Genomic DNA, 22178 nt, shown 5'->3' on the forward strand with positions numbered 1-22178 from the left:
AATTCCCTTTTATTAGTATTTTACAAACGAAATGCCGTCGGCGAAGAAAGAAACAGCTTTCCAACGCAAACAAACAGTTTACTATGCTCTTGCTTTCAGAAATCCAATGGTAGCGGCACGCGATTCGATCGTAGTGGCATATGATTCGACCATAGTGGAACGCGATTCAACCGTACTGGCACGCGATTCAACTGGGGATGCACGCATTCGATCGTAGTGGCAAGCGATTCGAAGCAGGCGGTTTGCGATTCGAACGTAGCTGGAAACAGGTGTAATTTCAGACGGCAAATATCAAATATCGCCATATGAAAAAAACAAGCAGAAATCGTAAAACTATTCATTGTTGGTATGTTTCATAGCGAAATAGCCCGTCTTTAGTACATCCGTTAAGCACTTTATTAGATATTTTTTGCAGATTTTATAGACAATCCAATAAAGTGTTAACAAATTATTTTAACAGTCATGGATATTAAACTAGAAGAGTCAAATATCAAATTTATGAAGGCCACAAAACTTAGTATTCTTACTAACTCTCGAGCAAGATGGAGATAATTCATTGCAAAACTAAAAACTAAGCATACTTTTCTTGTTTTCAGTTTTTTGCCTATGCATTTGAGCTTCAATAAAACCTCCAAAAAACACCCAGAACCATACCATTTACATCATCACGAATGACGAAAACCAAAATCCAATGAAATCCACACAAACGCGCGTCGTGCGTCAAAGAACGCAACATCATAAATTAATTGTGTCACCCGACGGTGCAAGAAACCAGCAAAGAAAGAAAGAACTCACAACGAACAAGAGAAAAAAAAACACTCGCAACCGACACCTACTTTCGCCTTCCAAAAGTCATACTTTTGGAGGTGGTTTTATTTTTGTCTCCCATACCCCACCCCACCCATAATAAAGCGGCCATCGCACCTGGCATGTGCCCGAAATCCTGCCGCCACGCTAAGTATCGAGTTGGAAAATGTCACAACGCGGGTTTTGGTGACTTGCGGAAGGGCGTGGTACCGAGTGATTAATTACCATAAAGCCACCATAACGCCAGGATAATCGAGCCAGCCAGGATCCGATGATGACGAAATCAAAAAGCGGGGTGACACGTTATTAGTGGTGACGTCGATATAAACACAGGCAACAGGGTGATGTCCCGGTGTTTGTGGAGAGGGTGGAAGGGGAAGCCGTTTACATACCATTTTACCGCGACACACCAGGCCGCGGCGTGTGAACAGGCGAACCCCATGCGTCACAATCGCCCTCCGCCCCCCTGTGTGCGGCAAATCAATTCAGTCCGATTGTCGTCCGAGATGGAAATCATTGCTGCTGCTTGACCTACTCCAGAGTGGAAGGAGTGGACTTCAAAACGGGGCTCCTCCAAGCAAGCAAGGCTGGTCGATACATGTACGTAAGATCCAGGGGAAACCGTGGGAAAAAACACAGAGCGTGGAACCGTGGAACAGCTGAGACGTGTTATGGCCCCCAAGCCGTGCTCCATATTGAGTGCGTACGACGATCGATGTTGGCCACGGGATTTGAATAGCCTGACCGTAATCTTGTTTGGAGCGGGAGAAGCAGAAAGAAAGCCACGACTAATAGGTAGGTCATGTCGCAATGCTGAAGAAGTCATTTTCCCAGAACGGCAGCGATATTACTTGGAACGTAGTTAGCGTGAATGCTTTTAAGGAGTTCCAGGAGATCTAAAGCGGACCGCAGACAAACAAGTAACATCTTAATGGAGACACAGTCTAGCATGATGTCACATTTAGCATATTACGACTGTTTACTTGTTCGTCTAGAAATCTTATAAGAGAATTAACCCATATTAACGAATTAAATTGAGTAAAAGTGTTCATTACATTAATTATCTTTTTTAAATGTTTGATTGCGTTAATGGTTTTTCCATTTACATAAGAACATCAACATTTTGATGTTCTTTTGGGAACTGGGAAGTGGAAACCAATGCGGAAACCCCAAATCCTCCCTTGCGAGATAACAAAGACGCAAAGCTGCTCTGTGCAATCCTTCCAAAAAGGCTTAATAATGTAAGAAGAATGTTCCGATTTCCCAGCAAAAGCTTCCGGCCGTGAACAAACGCTTACTACACACTGCCACGCACTATTTGATCCTACAGACAAAATATTAACAGAAGCACACACACACAAAGTGACGATCTTATTGAAGTAATAGATGAAACACCTTGTCTTCTCAAACACGCTCACATAAACACACTCGGACGAAATGTTCCACTAGGCAAATGAGAACGGGGCAAAAGACGCTCGTCGCCATCGAATTGCCTTTTCTACCCTATCGATGGGAAAAGCTCAACACACCACCGCGTTGCAAACACACGCTACGGGTACAACACGCGGGTGTCACAAACTGCTCACTGAAAGCGCCACTTGAGTACTGACGCGGCTGATTTGCAACACTCCCGCCAGGAATGCCACACCAGCCATGAAGCGGGACCGACTCCTCGCCGTGTCGCTGTGTACGTCGCAAGGATTCGTGGAACAGTATTTTCCCAGTGGAAAACCAAACAAAAACCCAACAACGATACATCATGTGTGAGAGAGAGAGCAAGAGAAAGAGTGTGGAAAATAGAGTGAGAGAGAGCAAAAAGCTATGAAGTGGTGGTTGTGATCAAGAATCCCGACAGTGTGAAAATCTGTGCGAGCGGAGATGAACGGAATACGGATCTCCTTCGTCCGAACTGTGGCCTATACGCCAAAACGGGAAAGAGAAAGCGCTTTCATTTCATTACTCGTTTGAACTGAGCGGCCCGTACCCGCACGGTTGGTCGTTAAATCGAAGCAAAACATTACCAACACAACGATGCTTTCGCGCCGTGTTTTCCCACGCGTCGCCAAGTGGTGGAGCTTTTCAATCCTCCCGTTTTCACCCTTCCCCAAATGACAGAGAATGGGAAAAACGGTCCTCTATGACGTTCCTCCTCCTCTTCCGGTAAAGAATACACAAGCTATGCGCTCTTCGGTGTATTGGTGCAATGTCGGCAAATGGAGCCTTCCCTGCAAACCCGCGTGCCCTTCAAAAACATTACACAAAGCCACCGGCCACAGTGGCCACACAAATACACCCACAGAACACATACAAACTACGCAAGCTCGTACAGTAATAGAACAACACAACAAACACCATGCTATAACGAGCCGTGGTGCGTTTGTCTGCGTACGCTGGCCCTTTCGTTGTACCGCGTTGATGACCTTCAGAACGTTGCCAAACGGCGAAACGGAACGAGACAGCGCACCGAAACCTTCAGGACACTTGCTGGACTGCTTTTTCCACCGAATTTATAGTACAGGGAGTTTGCTATCGGTTTTCCGGCCCTGCAAAACACATACAAACGCGCGTACTCTGGGCGGCGGTGGGTGGGTGCAATATATTACAACACGAGCATGCAAAAAAAAAATCATTGACGTCATTACACACCCCCGCCATGGGGGAAGATTGACGGCGAAGGCAGTGCTCTGTGTACGGTTTGTATTATGTTTTGCACTGTGATAAAATAAGCACACAAATAATATGATCCAATAAGAAAGTAGAATTTAAAAAAAAGGGCAAAAATAGAATTCCAAAAATATTTAAATGAAAGCTACATAAGTCGAGATAACATGAAAATGAATATATACAGGGTTTCCCACGATTTATTGGTTGGATCCCATCAATTTCCCCATTGTGAGTTCCCATGATTTTTTGGTGCGTTCCCACGATTTTTTGGCCGTTTCCCAGATTCTTTTGGTCCAATTGTGTTGATATCTAATCGGAAAAAAAACAATAAATTATGGGAACGAACCAAAAATCTATGGGATACGTTCAAAAAATCGTGGGAACGCACCAAAAAATCATGGGAATTGACCAATAAATCGTGGGAAACCCTGTAAATGACTGCACAAGTAAGTAAAAAACATATTAAATGTGTAAAAAATAATGCTTAAAACTGGTCCAATGGTCCATTCAAGAATTTCAACTTTTCAGAAAGTAGTTGCTTCATAAAACTGAAGTTATTTTATCTATATTTAAAAAAGAAATGATCATATGAAAACTACAGTAAGATGAAACGTCTGTGAAAACACTGCATTTTAAATTTTATACGTTCCCAAACCGCCTAAACGCAGCTCTACAGATGTTCTATCTTCCACTGAAGAACAGCGCTGTACTGCTATAAAACACTTGTTTGCGATAAAGCTCTGCTCGCTCGCGAGAGCTTTTCGGTGTTCGCATCGTCGAAAGCATTGCCATCATGTTTTGTCATAAGCTTTTCCGAACAATGCCGAGCGTTGGAAAGACACGAACTGCTGCTGCTGATGATGGTGGTGGAAAAACAAAATGCGTAAAAAACGCGCCTCGTGCAACAGGTTACACTCCACTCCACCAGCAGAACCATGACAAAAATATTCGCTGTGATGAAATAGAGTGTAAAATGGAACAAATTGTGAAAAGGGAGCATATAGTATACATTATGCCCAGTGGAACAAGGGCCTAGGAAAAGGTAACTGGAGTCATCTTCGACAACAGGTTATCGCCTCAATCAGCATACTGGTAATCTAAAACCTTGAAGCTCTGCCCTTAAACTGCTCATGCGATGCTGGTATAATTGCATAGGAAGAAAACATTCAGATAACCAACCAACCATCGGAGCGTCACTCGTTATCTTGCCAATTCGTTGAAAAAAGCGAAATCATTTCTGCACATTATTGCCTTGAAAAGAAAAGTTTTCTGTTCTGACTTTAACAAGATAACACCTACCTAACCAACAAATCACATCGTTAGCTGGTATCGGATTAGATGGGAAGTTCTTTGACAACTTCGTCACTTTTATTTACCAAACACAAGAAATGGAGCACACCCCCTTCTAACTTTTTGATTTTCTTTTTTTTTTGTGTTTGCCTTCTTCTTACATTTTTGTAGAAGAAGAAAACACACACAAACGAAAAGCGAGTTTCTCGCTAACAGGAGGAAGTAAAAACCAACATCACATTGAAAACTTCTTCCCCCCCGAGTGGGCTTGCCAGGCACAATAATGGCCAAAAACGATAACAAGCGCCGAATTTTGCCCCGAAGGAAGCTGAATGAAAAGGAAGCTATCATAATTAATTGCATCAGCGTGGAAAAGACAGCCGAGTGAGGGAAAGAGAGAGAGAAAGAGAGAGCAAAGAGAAGCGAAAGTTCCTTTGCCTCCTTTGTAGCAGTGCCAGCAGCAGTTCCATCGGGGTATAGGGTCAACCCACTTGTTACTTGAAAAGATGAAGGAAATGAAAGTTTTCTTAACACGTCGACGCTTCTTCCACTCTCTCTCTCTCTCTCTGCTTCCGACCGAGGCGAAACGAACCACTCTACTGTTTAACATTTGCTGAGTGGCTTTCACGGTTAAAAGGATGAAAACAATGGTGGCGCACAAACACACGTATGTACGGTACGCATTTTAGTAAAGATTATAGCACAGAAAGGATAAAACTTGGTTGTGAGGTTTTAATGCCTATTTTAAACACAATTTTGAAAGTGTGCTTCGAGAATTTACACCAAATAAACTAATGTTAAGTAATTAGTTAAAATCAAGTGAAAAATCACCATCTAAGTTAACAAAAAACAGCAATTTCACTTGGACCTCTCTGTTTCTACCTTTAGAATAAAGCATATCAAAAGTCCTTAATATCACTCAAGTTTGATACCCAAGATCTCTGAGATCTCTGATTCTGAGCCAAGTATTTTGGACTTCTTACAATAGTAACACAAAATAACGAATTTTGAAGCAATTTTCCCCGTGTCCTTTCAGTACAGGGAGCACCAAAACATACCTTTGTTTCGCCCGCTGGTTCAACCACAGCAGCTTTCACGACCGCCACCAGCTCGCCACCGCTCTTCTCCTCCTTCGGCCTTTCATCCATCAGTGGCAGACGATGGATCCACTGGCTGGTTCTTTGGGCGTTCTGCTGTCCGGCGGGTAGTAAAGATTCGTTCACATCACCTTCCAGCACGCCAGTCGCCTTTTCTCCATCTCCCACATCAAATGCTGCATCCTTAACAATCGAAGGCTGTTGCTGCTGCTGCTGTGGCTGCCCGGTCGTGCGACGACGGATAGTGTAAAATCGAAACCTTCGCCTACTGCTGCCCGACCGTCCAGCAAACGACGGTGGCTCTTCGCTGCCTTCACGGCGCCTGCTGCTGGCCGATGGAAGGAAAAACGATCGCACACGCTGGAGACGACTCCCGGGAGACACGGTCGCTTGCTCCACCGTCGATTGACCGCCATGGCGGGGAGTAGGAGGGTTATGGTCCCTTGATTCGATTAAATTGTAATTCTTCGACGAACCGCCGTCACCACCGCCATCGCCGCCACCACTACTTCCGGGCGACTTCTCAATACCGAGCAGCGCACCAAGCCGATTCCCCATTCCCGATTTCCAGGGTCCCGTGATCGTGCGGATGGGGGTGGATTTTCAATTTAATCACTTCAGGGACCTGCCGAAACGGTCCAACGCAGAGCGCTAGTAAAATAGAGGTTGCTGCCTTCCGGGTATAGGGGCTGCCTCGTACTCTTCGGTAGAGCACTTCAATTTCAAACACTAACACACACACACACACGGGCGTGCGACGGTTATGCACAAAGGTAGAACGTCAATGTCCCAATCAAAGGTTCGTTCGCAAGTCTTTTTAAATCTCAACTCCAACGACAATGCTCATCATGATTACTGCCACAAAACTGCTGCTGCCAGGGCTGGCTAAAACTGTTGAGCTATCATACCCCAATCTGATTCTCCTTTCCCGTATCAGTTTATCTAATAATCGATACTTTCACCCACCCGACGGACTCCCCAGTCACGACCAGATACTCCATTTTCACAGTGAAGCAGCTCTGTACGGAAAACCCTTGCAACAAAACCCACCACCATCCCCGCATCCTTCCGTTGGTGGGTTAACGAGAAAACCCGAAACGATCGTGATTAGATAGCCCCGGCGAAGACCAGACCGACCGCGCACAAATCGCAACCCAAAACCGTGCGCTTTCGGAAGCAAACATTTGCCAAAAACTTATCCCGAAGGCAAACAAACATCGACGCCCAGGGGGGGAGGAGATGGCAAAACCGGGACCGGGTGTGTCAGATGTCAGGCAAACGCTCATGAATCGCTTGCCGTTCATTTGAGAGACACACGCACACATACCACGCCATAGCAAACATGCTGGAGGAGGGTTTATGTGTCTCGTCTAGCTAGCAGTAATTCGATCCGAGCTTTCCCCTTCAGTGAGAGACGCTAGTGATGGGCGGTTCGGAGCGCACCAACGGCTCCGGAGCCGGCTCCGGACTAACGGCTCCGGAGCCGGCTCCGACTTTTTCCCGGAGCCGGCTCCGCTCCGACGGCTCCGGAGCCGGCTCCGCTCCGACGGCTCCGGAGCCGGCTCCGCACCAACGGCTCCGGAGCCGGCTCCGCACCAACGGCTCCGGAGCCGGCTCTGCTCCGACGGCTCCGGAGCCGACTCCGCACCCACACCCACCTACGTCTCAGGAGCCGGCTCCGCACCAACGGCTCCGCACTAACGGCTCCGTAGCCGGCTCCGGACTAACGGCTCTACACTCACGCCTCCGTTCCATAAATGAATATATATTCTCGCACGTGTGGAAGCTAACACACGATATGATTGCAGTATTGGCATGCATGACGTTGTGTAGCATTCGTTAGTCTCGTCTTTCTTAACAATATTCAAAACTAATCGATATTTTTTTGATAAATTCTTTTAAACATGACCTACTCCGCAATTTACGGATTACCTCGATTGAAACTTCATTGAAAAAGTTTTTTTGGTCCTTTGTGTTAAAAACGGCTCCGGAGCCGTTGGAGCGGAGCCGTTGGTGCGGAGCCGGCTCCGGAGCCGTCGGAGCGGAGCCGGCTCCGGAGCCGTCGGAGCGGAGCCGGCTCCGGAGCCGTCGGAGTGGAGCCGGCTCCGGAGCCGTCAGAGCGGAGCCGGCTCCGGAGCCGTCGGAGCGGAGCCGGCTCCGGAGCCGTCGGAGCGGAGCCGGCTCCGGAGCCGGCTCCGAAATTGCCTGGAGCCGGTCGGAGCCGGCTCCGGCTTCGGAGCCGTTTTGCCCATCACTAAGAGACGCAGTGGCAGCATGAAGCATCCGTGTGTACTATACACCGAGGAACGGTTCGAATGTGGGCAACACGCCATGGCTGCACCGTGCTATTGAAAGAATTAATTTCGCATCGATTTCATAGTCGAGCGACGATAACGTAAAGCTGGTGGCGCTGTTCGCGGCGAGGGAAGCAACAGATACGATAAGATAACGAGGTGCATGCAGCAGACTGCTTCAACCATTTCTCTCTGTCTTTGCTCGTATGTTGACACAAACACACACACACACCCACCTTGCACATTTCGTACATAGTTGTTACAAAGCGTCACAATACGTCACCGAACCGGGTTTTAAGGTCGGCATTGGGGTGTTTAGGGATTTGCTAGCAAAAGGCTTGGGCTTTGCTGTGCGCGGTGTCAAGGGTGAGCATCTTGACGTGATTAGTGGTCCAATAAAACGTGCCACCGCCTTCGCATAGGTACATACATCACTCAGCAGGCTAGAGCTGTAATCGACACATTCTTCACTTAGCCTCGCACTCCCCCAATCCGGCGGCTTTGTGGTGGTTGAATCTGGAAATCAATAATCCTTCCTTATCGGCGCAACAGCATGACAGCCTGACAGCGTTCGTGGCGTCTTTAGGCTACCTTGGTACAAGTGGTCAGCAATAGCACCTAATGGAGCTCAGTTTTGTGCGTGGTTATCATGCCCAATGTTCAATAGAGCACATGCTTAGGCAGCGCTCTGTCAACCATCAAACAATACACAGTTACGATCATATGTAAAGATTGGAGATTAGACACCAAAGATTAAACAAATAAAGCCTCGAAGTAATCAGTTCCTTTTCCTTTCGATACCCAAACATTCACATGAAACTTTGTAAGCTGCCATGAACTATTTTTCCAATTTTTAAGTTGATTTCAAACCATTTTTTTAATAAATTGAAGTCTCTCTCCAGAACCTCCATATTAAACAGACATCCATGTTATGAAATATGCAGAATGTTACAGGGTTTTCCAGGGGTTCTCATAGTTGTGGGACACTTCCTTATCTCTTTCTTATAGGAAGTGAACTTCATATGATGGAAATTGGACACTATGCCACCCTTTTTAGAGAGGCTACTTGGAAAATCCTCTTAGTTTTTTTTCCGACAAGGGTGCTATAGAGTCCAATTTCTATTACATTAAGTTCATTACACGTAAGAAGCAGTCAATAAAGTGTCCCACAGCTATGAGAACTCCTGAAAAACCCTGTAAGATTATGTTTGTTTGTGCAGCGGGACAATAGATATTTGGCAGACAACACATATTTTTCGATACATATACTGGCTAGAGTGATCGTTTGTAGTGGTAGATCGAGAAAACATGTTGATATTGTTGACTGGATGAGCTTTATTATGAATTGTCGCATATCATCATTATGTCCTTAAAACGATCTAATATCCGCAAATCATATTAAATTCGTATAACATCATTGGAGGTGTGCTGATGCATTGAATGACAGTTCCACAAGATGGCAGCAGATGACAGAGTATAAGTTTATTTGCATGTCATGTTTGATGGTCTAACAGGGTAATGCCTTAGAGTGTGCTAAAAGCTTTTTTTATATGAACGATCTCCAATTAAACCCTTCACTCGAGCCACAAACAGCTCTTATCACAAATATCTATTCACTATTTTCGTTACCAAAATTCCTACAAAAACTCAATCCTGCCTCTTTGGCAAACAAATGGCACAAAAAGACATCAAAAGGTAAGGTTTTCCTCTTTCCAATTCCAATCAAAGCCATTAAAAACTCGTCCATGTGACCAGAACGACAGTAAACCCTTCACATGCTTACAAAAAAATCCCAAAATAGCTCAATTATCACACATTCCCTGCATCATATAACTCGATCAGCCGTAATAATCCAACACACAAGGGCATTTAAACTCATTTCCCACCCGCTGCCACAATTACTGCCAAATATAATTGGTCTGGCAAAGGTCTGTCACTACCCTGCTGCATGTGAGCGGCAACATCTTTCACACGTCATCACGACTGTCAGTGCGATCGGTCGGGAGTGCGGGGATTATATCATCAATGGAATGACCACCTACCACCACCTGGTTCGCTCTCCCAACTTCCCCAAAAACAGTTTTTCCACTGGGTGGGACCATTGGCTCTTCCCAGCCGGCTCCAAAGTTCGAAATTGGATTGATTATCCATCGTTAACTTTTCAACCCCATCCCATCCCACTCGCTGGGATGCTGCACATTTTAATGGCAAATACCGCGCCTGCTCCCTTGAGCACAGAACCACAGTCTCCTCTTCGTGCCACAGTAGCAACCCACCGGTTGGACTCCCATCGCGGTAGAAAATATGGTACATTTTTAATACCACCCCAACGCTGCACGCTTCGTCGATGTGAACCTTAATTACCTTCATTTATTACCCGCCGAGGCAACGGGCAACCAGCAAACTTCCCCAGCAGCACTGGTCGACGTTTCATCGTCATCATCATCTTCTTTTTTGAGAAGTAGCAAATTAATTTTTAATAACAATTTCCCGGAAATGTATGCGCATTTGGTGTTTTCTTTTGGGAGCCTTTTTTTCCGGGAAAGAATCGCGAGCAAATGTAGTAAGGCAAAACACTTTTTTGTTGGCAAACACAAACAAACACATCCTTCTGCTGTGGCTTGGAAAATGAATGCAAGCTTCGAGCGAACACCCGAAACGACAGCCACAATGTTTCGTGCTCCCGTCGTGTGTACCGGTTTGCAGCAGCCCCGCCCTAGGAAGCGAGCAGCAGCGAGAGGAAGGAACCTCTGGCGCAAGACACATGATAGTTGGCCAACACCCACTGCAGGTCGTACACTTTCGTTGTTGTGAGCAAGTATGCTTTGCATTTACCAAAAGGATAGTTAAAGCTGTGTCACTGAAAAACGTGCTTCGGAGGACGGACAGGAGATGAGAGGATAGTTTTGCGTTTGCACACGGAAGCTTTGCAGCAGCGGGCAAACAGGTAAATAGCCGGTGTCGGTATGTTTGTGTGGGTTGTGTTGCGTTGCGTTGGGAAAATCACCAAGCAACCTTTTGTTAGTAAAACAAGGATTGGCACTGGAAAGCGGTGAACCGACTGTTGGACTGGAGCACTGTACGAGACATGCAAAAATAGGATCACACAAACAAACAAAAACTCCAACGCGAAGGGAGAAAATGCATTGAACCACTAAACAAGCAGCTGTTACCGAAGCAAACAGTGGGAAAGTTGGGAACATTGAACGCGTATCGAAGTAATATGTTGGGCTCTAGTCACCTTTTCGCTGACTTTGGAAACTAACATTCTTCGCATCAGAACTCACAAAGATTATAACTATGAGGAATGGTAACAATTACTTATTTTCGATGTTTTTTTTTACACAACTATATGATATATACCAAATAGAATGAATATGAATATATAAAATTACTGTTAAAACTGATTCTTTCGAGATGTGTTTTTTGTGTCTTGTTCGTTGTCCAGAATAGAACCATACAGTGTATGCCCTGTTCGAGATCTAACCAATACCTTACATACTTATTGCTTTCTACAACCATTTTCATACTTATTCTTCTACAGGATGTTAGTGTTGGGAACTGTTAAAATACCTTTAAAGGCTACGTATTACGTGGTCAGCCCATTGGTGCCTAAGAATCTTAATTAGCTGTACGTGAATCAGCGTACAAATCGCCATTCTAGCATCTGACAACACGACATACACAAAATCCTTCTGAATATCTTCCTCTCAAACGCAACTATACTTTAAAAGAATTTCTAGGACATTGCCCAAGTCTCATAGGCGTATGTGAATATGGTTACATCAATTTCTCAGATCAGAACTGGAAAATAGACCTTAATTGTGAAAAAAACGATATTCTCGCGATTAAATGAAAGCAAATTTTATACGAGCATTTTATTCACTTACAGACCAGTCAATGTTATTCGGGCTCATTCAAAGGTTTTACTCCCTTAGAGTGGAGTCTAGGAATTTAGATAGCCAGACCAACTCTCGGAGATGAAAATCGAAATATTTTACAGCAAAACTGCCAAAACATCGATTTTCAATCATTTCTCGCTAGGGTTTTGATGCCTAGAAGGACGGACTTAGATGTTTTCACTCGCCTATTGGACACAATTCTTTGGAAATCTCGAAACCTCAATTAGAAGCCAGATAGTTTAGTTCCAAAGTAGACCTGACTACCTTAGCAAAATTCAACTTAGAGATTGCAAGAATAGAATAAGCCTGATTGTATTATTCGATTCGGTTTCTATGTTATTCTTCTGCAAAATTTTCATTTTCTCTCCTCGCACAAATTGAAAGGATCTTAAAAACTGCTCCAAATATGAACAAACTCCAATAAAACACAATTTTAAATTATTCAAAAGACTGCACTGGACTACACAGACATTCATACGAGCTCTTAGTAGCACAAACTAACTCTCATACAATATTTTAACGTTTACATTGGACCACCTAGTGACCCATCGTGCGACGCCCACGAAGAATTCCGGTCAGATCCGGTCAAGGTGGGAAGATTTTCAATTTCCCTCCGTAACAGCCTCTCCCCCAACCGTCCCACCCATCTGATCGTTTGCCAGCACACACACCCGACAGCAGCCCCACCAGCCATTATTGTTCAGGGCGGGTCGTCCCACAGCACCCACGGAAAATGTACACTACGAAACGTTCGCCAGACCAGAGAAAGTACACATTCGTACACCCTGTTGCACCGAACGCTGAATGGGACATGGTACCAGTGGCAGTAAGGCGGGCAAACACAACATATGCCTTTTGCTTGCTCACTACCGTTTGGCGAAATTGGGACGAGAAAAGAAAAGTACGAACGAATCAACCTTGCTCTATCCGGAACCTTCTTCCGAAACCGAAAATAGACGACCCAAAAGCTGATGGGACGGGAGAAAAGTTGAATCCGATTTGCTTCACCTTCACCCCGCCAGAGAAGATCAGAGATACGAAAAGGATTACTCCACCGCTCTGGTGGGCACGCTGCAGATAAGGCGAAAGGCAGAGCAGACACAGCTTATCCTGCATTTAAGCCGTTTACATTAATCATGCTCGGGGAGATTCTATTTAGCTTTTATTTGCAATGTTTCAATAGCTCCGGGCTAAGTGGATCTTGTGTAATCTAGCAGTGATGTGCCTTTTCCATACAAATATTCTATACATTGGTTTTCTATTCAATTTGGCAAGAAAATGATTGCAAACAGCTTTTACGTGATACGATTAAAGCAAGTCTTTATGTTACTGTTAGAACTAAAAACTTCTAATCGTCTCTGGCTGCTACTACTATCGTGGCCCTGTCGAAACAGCCACATTTATGCTGCACTAAAAACAAACCTTAAACCTTCGACAGCTATATCAAGCCGGGTGCTTAAGTGAGCACGCTTATCAGCGCCCGATTGTTACGATAGACGAGAATGGGCCATAAAACCCAAGAACCAAGATTCGCCGTGTTCTCGGTGAAATGTCGCCAGCAAGTCGTAACACGTCATCGTTCCCCATCGGTGCGGCACGGTGGCCGCATCTCGTCGGTTGCGATTCCACCGCAAGCTTCTCCAACTCACAACAGCAGTTTGTTGAGCAAATTGTCTCTCACACAATACAGACACACATCAACGCAAAGCTTGATGATCTCATCAGGCACGGACGGAGTCCTTTCGGAAAAGATAGTTTAAAAATATAGAACGGGCAATGCTTTTTCGTGCTGTTACGTGGCACGACGAAAAGAGTATCATTCTTCTATATTTCTCCACTCGAAGGTTTCACAAAGCGTGCTAAGTAGCTAACTGTTTGTTCTACACGCAACCTTTGTTCTTCGCTTCCGGTACTACCATGCTAAAACTTAAATTATGCAGAACGTTCGCATGGGTAGGTGCATTAGCACTAGAATGGTAGGTAACGCTTGCCCAACTACAAGAAGATGTCGCTACCATTTAAAGATTTACTTTAAAGCATTTACAGATTTGATTCAATCTGTAAAGGTGAGAAATGTTTCACAACTCAGGTTCGTCGTCTGGCTATCAATTAGCGCGATCGTGTGGTATTAGTTCTGCCATCTAGCGACTTTTATTTGCGTAGAAAGAACTTTCTGAGCTATATTGTTCGGTGACATTCACATGACATCACTAACCCTTTTTGTACAACATTGTTCTGTCGCATAGGGCAGATGGGAATAAACAAAGAATCAAGGTATTTATATGGAAGGTAGATGCGGGTGTTACGAAGTAGCTTCTAGATGGGAATATCATGTTTTACTCATTTTGTATCGATTTTTAAGATGCTCGTCTAAAGGCAGAATTGGGATTTAGAGGGTTATATCGGTTAGTAAAAATAGAATTATTTTGTACAGGTATATTTCCAAAAAATTGATAAAAGTTGATACGTTATTGACTATTACTGTTGATAACGTGGCTACAAGTACTCAAGAGTTCATACAAGAGGCAAATGCTAAGTAATTATGGCAAGAATTGGTGTCTGAATCTTCCAAAATTGACATCTTCCAGGTAAAGTTCAGCAACAACGGCTTTAATAGGATGATCAGAATAATGAATCTTTGAATTTAAGATTATAACTCCGAATTTGAACAACAGTTTTGTACGCTGTTTTAGTCTAACTGGGCAGCTATTTTAAAAACATTAAATAGAACACAACCAATATAACAAAGAAAATGAGATAATACGAATCCACCAAATTGTGGGTCTGTACGAATAAGTGAAATTCATCAATAATTTGATTAATTCATCAACCAGAGTAAAACATGATTTGCCACAGCGAATTCTTGGTCCAAATCACTCTGGTCGAAACCAAAGCACAGTTCCGGTATCATATTCACCCCGTTCGTATCACATTACTGTTGCACTTGATCAAACATTTTCAACATTTGCTCACTTTCTAGACGGAGGCGGCGGCGGCGGCGGCGGCGGCACGCAACCTTTCCGTTCTGTGTCTCGTCTGTGCACCGTAACGACGACATCGCGCAAAAATTGCAATCTTGATACCACCCACAGCTCCCGCCTGTATGATTAGTTTGCGAAGCGTTGTGTGCAGCCCTTGTACAAATATCTTGCTCTCCATCTTGCTTTCCCCCGCCTGCCGCTCGACGAAAAGCAGATCCCACGGTGCTGATATAAAGCAACGATACTACTTCGACGGCTTCGGAAAATACATGCCTTTCTCCCCCCATCGAGCAAAACTCCCAGATGCCAGCGACGAAGGTCACATTTCGTGTAGGGTGCATCATGTTGTTGAAACTTTTTACCACCAAACCTTTCATACAAAACGAACGATTTGCTGCCAAAAACTTTTCATCTTTCTTGAGAAGGGGTAATAAATGTAACCTTTTTTTGTGCGAACAACTAATTCACACATTTCGCGCACAAGGCATTCGCAACGGCGCGCCACTGGGTCACGCCGCCAAGCAGACCGTGTGATCGATCACGACAAACACAGACCCAGACAGTCGATTATAATCGTGCCCGTAAGACCTTCCTTCCTTTTGATCGGTTCCCGCTGTACCGATCTGTGCTCGCCAATAATAATTCCGATCACCAATGATCGCGCCCCAACATCTCAGCATGTGTGTGTGTGTGTGTGTGTGTGTGTGAGTTGTTTTCCAATACTTTTTTTCAGATTTGCATATCTCTGCTCCTCCGCCACCGTGTGATTTGTACAATTACATGCACAAATCGTTGCGCCGATGGGGTAAACAGCGCTTCCTGTGTGCTGTTGTTTTGTTTGGTTCCGCCGTCCGCGGTCACTTGGTCAGCGCACCCCCTCCATCGAGGTAGCCGTTGTCAAGGGGGTGGTGCACAACACACGCACGCACACACACACATGCTGCCGTCGCTGCTTGGCGACGTATGTGCGCGCGCAAGGTCAACTACGACGGGGGGTGATGGTGCTGGTGGGGTTGAGAGATTGAGGCTCAGCCGATTGGACAGTATAGGGACACGACGTACAGCAGAGCAGGCGGACGCAGTAGCAGCAGCATCATCCATCATTGAGCGCGCGCAACCTGGAGCTACTACTTGATCACCGTGAGATTTAGGAGACGGCGGAACGGGCGGTGAGGTGAGGGGGGGGAGATAAACTCGTTGCGATTTTGTTGTTCTACACCGTGATTGCGAATGATAAATATTGCACAGACAAAACAAAAAACCAGGGGATATGCATGGGACCAGACGATCCGGTGCAGTTTCTAGAACATATGGTAGTTTTGTATAAAATTTTGGGAAAAGCTTAATAAATTCTTAATAGTTTACAAAAGGGATCAAAAATGTACGATCAGGATAAAGGGCTCAAAGTAAGGGCGATAGGAAACCAGCACGAGCCTGTAGATTCAAATGATTCCCATACAAGCTTTTGGTAGCTTCTGGGACAGAAATCCGATAGGAAAGAGTTCAATATTTAAAAAAATATATCTAATTGGACAGCTTGGAATTGTTATTTCACTGATGCTTGTATACATACTACACACAAAGATGTTCTAACGTTGATTATATATTACTATAATGTTATCGTTATAGTGCTGAAAGCTTGTTAGCTATTTTCTGTGGATCTTGAATCCTTTTTTTTTAATCCATTCTTATCATATTGTTATCAACAGCAACAAAAAAAAAGACAGCTGTGGAAAAACATCTCACGAGCATTGAATAATACTGTTTACTTTGGAAGCTGGCTCGAAAAAGAGTGTAAGCTGTGAGAATTCGACATTTCCATCACCATTGTTCATATGACTTAACCAAACGTTTAAATTTTCTTTAAAACCACACACAATTACTCGCCTATTGGGCCGTCCATAACTCTATTTGGTAAGAGTTCTAGCTCTCTGTGGCTTTTGCTTTTCCTATGCGGCAGGATAGGATAGTCAGTACACACAGGGATACTAGCCAGGATGAAAAAAAAACGTTAACGACAGGCCTAGCTTTATCAATTCCATTGTGTATGGGGAAAACTAAGACACTTTCCATTGCTACATGCTTAAACCGTAAGAAGTAAGATCAAACAGTATATATTGTAGGCAAAATGTAGAAACACTTATTAACAGATGGCCGAAGATTCTGCGTAAATGCTTTCTGGAAAATTGTATTTAAGTAAGGGCGATAGGAAACCACGAGCATGTAGATTTGAATGATTCTCATTCAGACTTTTGGTAGCTTCTGGGACAGAAATCCGATAGGATAGAGTTCAATATTAAAAAAAATATATAATTGGATGCAATTACACGGCTTTGTTCTCAGGACATTCCCTTCTCTTAGGACATAATATACGGCACAAATGTATATTGAACATTCAGGATGAGATCATGGAATATAGCCCACCTAACAATACTAAAAATCATCCAAATACGAATTATCGACGCATGAAAACCCCCAGTAAAAATGTCATTAAAATTTAAAATCGATTAAAAGCCTTTATCCTTTGAACGGCAAAAATGCATTTAAAGGAATGTGGCTTAGTTTATGTTCCAATATGCCAGTAAAACAAACAGCTCCTGGAAATTGCATTTTTTTTGCAGGAAAAATGATTAATCCAAGCATGATTGTCCTCAACCGACAGCCGACAGTTAGTAGACATTTCCGACTTTTAAATATTAATTTGGCCCTATCAGCCACATTGCTCTAAAAAGCGCCGCACTTACCCGCTCCAGCTTCTGGAAGTACTGCCGCAGAAAGACGATCGGGTTCTCGGGCCGGGACACGCACAGCTGCACGATGCAGTCCTTCAGCAACCGCTGGATGCAGTGCGTCTGGATGTACGATTCACATTCCCGCAGGTGCTGCTCTTCCTCCTGTGCGTTCGACATGATGGTGGCGGTGCGTTACCGGAGGCTGTCTTTGTTTACAGCTGCTGCAGCGAGCTCTTCTAACTGCGTTTTTCGATTCCACACGCTAAAATGCTGCTGCACGCAAGCTAAAATAATCTATCGCACGCGAAATTGTTCACTGTTCACCCGCTACTACGTTGGATTGATCACAGCCACGGCCAAAATGGTTCAGCCCAAACGTTTCCCCCTTTGGATCTTGTACGCTTGGTCTGGAGGGGCCTGGGTCTGTTTTCTGCAATTTTCCGAATCACGTACACACTACTGCCTTCGGTTGCTTTTCAGCCGTTGCTCTGGGAGGCTCGCTCGAGCGATGGTTGCTGTGTGACGCGATGTTAACCGAACTCCCCCTCGCTTGGCACGGTGGACAGCTGTGTTAGCGCTGCGAAGGAGGCTGCGACGGCCGCACCTTTTTCGATTACGTAGTGTACACAGCTCAATATCTGCGGTCTGCAAAATCAAAGACCGCTGTCCACCGTCGTCTGTTGACGTATCGAGGCAAGTGCTTGGGGTGCTGAAAAATTGAGGACACTTGGTTTGTTGGTAAGTGGAGGGGATGCTTTTGACGCTGCTACGCTACACCGACGGAGCTGTCTTTGCTCCGGGACAGATGAAACCGTGAAACCCGCCTTTACAGCACCAACGTTTTAGGACGATGGCGATAGGAAAGATCCGCTCTACTAGGGACAGTCCGCAACTTCGTCGTAGAGTTCGCCCTAGCTCACTTGATTTGTGGAACGAGGCGCAACGTTGCACTTTCTCACGGGGTAGCCTGCTGCTGCTGCACACAAACACACGGAACTAGCACTGGCTGTGAGGCTGGTGGTACCGAACTTTGCACTAACTACTGGGCGGGGGACCGGATCTATTAGACGTGGGGAAGAAGGGAGAGTTGCTAACTATGCAGCCAGATAGCAAAACAATCGCACCCGATTCCTGCAAACACCGTCGAACAACATACACGGGATCGCTACGAACAAATGTTGTTTTTTTTTGCTCTTCTTGTCGTATGTGTGTGCCCGTTTTTCGCTGTTTGACAGTTCCGTGCCGCACCGCTGGGCGATCCAACGGCCATCGACGGCGGCAGCTGGAATGACATTTGTTTCGAGGAGGTTTTTGTAAACATCATTATTTATTACCAAATTTGCTCAGTTAAATTGAAATAATATACAGGAAATGAAAATAATAGCTTGTAACCGATGTCTAACTTTAATGTGAAATTGCTAAATATTTTTATTACAATTTCGGCGCGCAAAACATCGCCTCAAACACATCGCCTATATAACATCGCACGGTTTCTGCAGCGTGTAGTTCCAACTGTTTCCGCCAGATGACAACAATAGATGTATATTTTTTCGCTGGGGCATAAACTAAGAATTTCAAACAGAAGGGCCTAGCAAAAACCAAGAATTTCATATAAACATTCCCATGTAATTAATGTAAATGATTGCACACCACGATGCACAACGTTTTGTACAAACACAGTCGATGGTGAACCGTTCTGGCAAACTTATACCAGAAATAGTTTTATTTCCCATCTTCGTTTGTGCCACGCTCCCCATCATCCGGCGTGTTAGCTAAGATAACACCAAGATCATCCACGATCTCGTCCTCCTCGAGCAAAAACTTAAGCTGCCGCACCATCGGCTTCTTGTGCTGCTCCGGAGTCGCAGTCTCATTCACCCGACTGCGCAGCTTCCATCGTGCGGTCTGCGTCATCGCACCACCACCATCGGCACATCCGCCTACCTCCATCGTCGCGTACTCATGCTCGATCGCTTGCCGCTCATGCTCGAGGGCCGCAATCGCGTTCGCAACCAACTCGGCCACCTTCTCCTCGTACTCCACCTCCGAGGCCGCATGCTCCATCAAACAGTCTCGCTCGATGGCGGCCAGCGCCCGGTCCCGTTCGATCTCGTTCTGCTGCAATCGATCGTCCAGCTCGTCCTGGAGGCGCTTCTCCACCTTCAAGTACTCGGGATGCGTCCCCTGCCGCAACTGCTCCAGCTCCAGCAATAGCCTGGCCCGCTCCTCCCAATAGCGCTGCTCATAAAGGAGACGCTGCGTTCGGCAGCCCGATCCAGGCGAAAACTCACTTCCAGTCGCACTTGCCGTTTCTTCGTCACTTGCGACAACATTTGGTGGATTCTGCTCCATGTCGGACCCGTCCGCGACAGGCGAAACAGGATATCTTGAGTTCTCGAGCTTTACTACTTTTGCGTGTTTTGCTTACGACCGATGGATCCAAAATGAGTGAAGCAGTCGGTGCTGGATTTTTGGCAATTAGAAGAAATTAAACGTCCTGAAGCCCCCATTGTTCCCAGCGTCTACTGAGATTCGCGGAAACCCTTTGACAGCTCGTTTGCAGTCTGCCATTTCAAACTGACCGTTGCACGAGCAGCGTTGCAACGGGAATGTTGAGAGTGTAATTTGGATAATAATTTTGGAATTCAGCACATTTATCAACAACAAAACACAGTGACAAGAAGGAAATGTTGTATTCTTCAATAAGATAAACATCAACTAGAGAAAAAGCCATGCAGCAGAAGAAAAAGCGTCACCAAAGATGGTACCAAACGAGACAATCTACACAAACGGTCGCACCGTTTGCTTCAAATCTGGAACCGAGACACGAACGATGACTTCTTCACCTCATCCGCGTACAGGATGTAGAACTGGATGTAGATTACCAAATAGGTCGTGATTGCTCCAATCATCTGCGTAATAGAAACGGACCGGAAGCAGTGAAATTATGAAACCGAGGAAAGCTGATTGCTCCTTGGCAACGAAGTCACCAACAACCTACCCCACACAGCATGTTGCAATCGATCTGGAAAAAGCCCATCGCTGAGAACTTGAACACCTTGTTGGGCGCTTGGAACGGAACCGTCAGTTTGATGACTTCCTAATGGAGCAGCCAAAACATTAATTATGAATATGAATTCCCACCCCCCTTCTCCAGACTAACGACCTACCTCCGACGACATGTACCGCGAGCCACGCAGCTGCAGGTCCGCCAGCAGATCGTTCGCGTGCTTCGTCTTGTTCGAAATCTTCTCGCACAGCAGCACGATCGTCAGCAGCACGCCGAGATTGATCGAGATCGTGTTCAGGCACACCATCAGCGACCAGATCGTAAACCCGTTCTCGCCCGTAAACCAGTACAGTATCGTGTAGCTGTAGTACAGCTGGATCGTCGTCACGATAAAGATCGACGTAAAGGTCAGCAGAAACAGCAGCCCAAAGTACCGATCGAGCAGCTTGCAGATATCGTACAGATCATTATACCGGTACAGCACCTTCGGCAGCTGCAGATGCTTCAGGTTCGCCGCATCAATGCCACACCCGTGCACCTCGATCACGTGCAGGCTCATCTTCTTCGGCTCGTTCGCCGGCATGTTTCCGGCCAGCCGGCTCGCCCGCTCGAACCGCTTCCTGCCCACCACCGGATGCTGTTCCTCCTCCAGCAGCTGATTAAGCTTCCGAAAGCGCGCATTTATGTACAGCAGCAGCAGCACGACCTGCGTCACCGCAATCACATTCACAAACTGTGGCAGTATCGTAATGATCCAGTAGTCCACCCGAATAAAGCCACGAAAAACCGTCACGTAGCAGTCAAAGGCGGTCGCCAGCAGCAGCACCGTCACCGTAACGACCACGATGCCAATGTTCCACCGTGCCATCTGCCGGCAGTTGGTCGGGATCGCGTCCTGCTGCAGATCCTGCTCGAGCTTGCGCAACGCGCGCGTCACCTCGGCAAAGTTGCGCAACCGGAAGGCGGGCATTAGCAGGATCGCCGTCAGCATGATCGCGTTCGTGATGAGCTGAAAGTAGTTGGAGATGCGCGAGATGCGATCGTTCGCGTGGTTGCTGGTCGCGATCGACGACACCATTGCGGTCCAGTAGAGCGTCACGAAACCGCCGACGGCGCAACAGAACGGTTTCGACAGCCGGACGCGGCTCGTGTTCAGCTCGAACGGTGCCAAACCGAGCAGCCGGTAGAACTTGACGTTCATCTCGATGATCGAGATGATAGAGTCGAGGGACACTTTGTTCTTCATGTCACTGTTTTCCACTGTTCAGCACTTTGATTCGTCACGCCACTGGTAAGGGGTTCCGGAAGCTTCCACATCCTTTTATACCGGACAGTAGTTGCGCTCACAGCCGGTAAAGATTGCTCAACCATCTAAATGATGGGAACTGAAGCAAGTGGTGG

General features: G+C 45.8%; 3 protein-coding genes across 4 annotated transcripts in view; all 3 read right to left on the reverse strand.

Moving 5' to 3' along the window:
* Positions 1-19011, reverse strand: part of LOC1277058 (cAMP-dependent protein kinase type I regulatory subunit) — a 56290-nt gene extending 37279 nt beyond the window's left edge. Inside the window, exon 1 of one of the 2 annotated variants that reach the window (XM_001688819.2) lies at positions 17780-19011. In XM_001688819.2, coding sequence (XP_001688871.1) covers positions 17780-17944 — 165 coding nt within the window. In that variant the 5' untranslated portion in view covers positions 17945-19011. Of the gene's footprint in view, positions 1-2202; positions 2403-17779 lie in introns of those variants that run through there. The other variant, XM_001688820.2, reaches the window with a different exon arrangement.
* Positions 19012-19489: 478 nt separating this feature from the next.
* On the reverse strand, positions 19490-20119 carry LOC5667382 (uncharacterized). Its single transcript, XM_001688821.2, has one exon. The coding sequence runs from the start codon at positions 20117-20119 to the stop codon at positions 19490-19492; it is 630 nt and encodes a 209-aa protein (XP_001688873.2).
* A 329-nt stretch (positions 20120-20448) lies between these two features.
* Positions 20449-22168, reverse strand: LOC1277060 (gustatory and pheromone receptor 32a). Its single transcript, XM_316488.4, has 3 exons — positions 20938-22168; positions 20769-20867; positions 20449-20679 (listed from the first exon to the last, which is right to left on the reverse strand). Exons 1-3 carry the CDS (start codon positions 22021-22023, stop codon positions 20575-20577), a joined length of 1290 nt encoding a protein of 429 aa, XP_316488.2. The 5' UTR covers positions 22024-22168; the 3' UTR covers positions 20449-20574.
* Between the last annotated feature and the right edge of the window lie 10 nt (positions 22169-22178).

This window comes from Anopheles gambiae, chromosome 2 (genome assembly GCF_943734735.2).
Source record: "Anopheles gambiae chromosome 2, idAnoGambNW_F1_1, whole genome shotgun sequence".
Taxonomy (NCBI): Eukaryota; Metazoa; Arthropoda; class Insecta; order Diptera; family Culicidae; genus Anopheles; species Anopheles gambiae.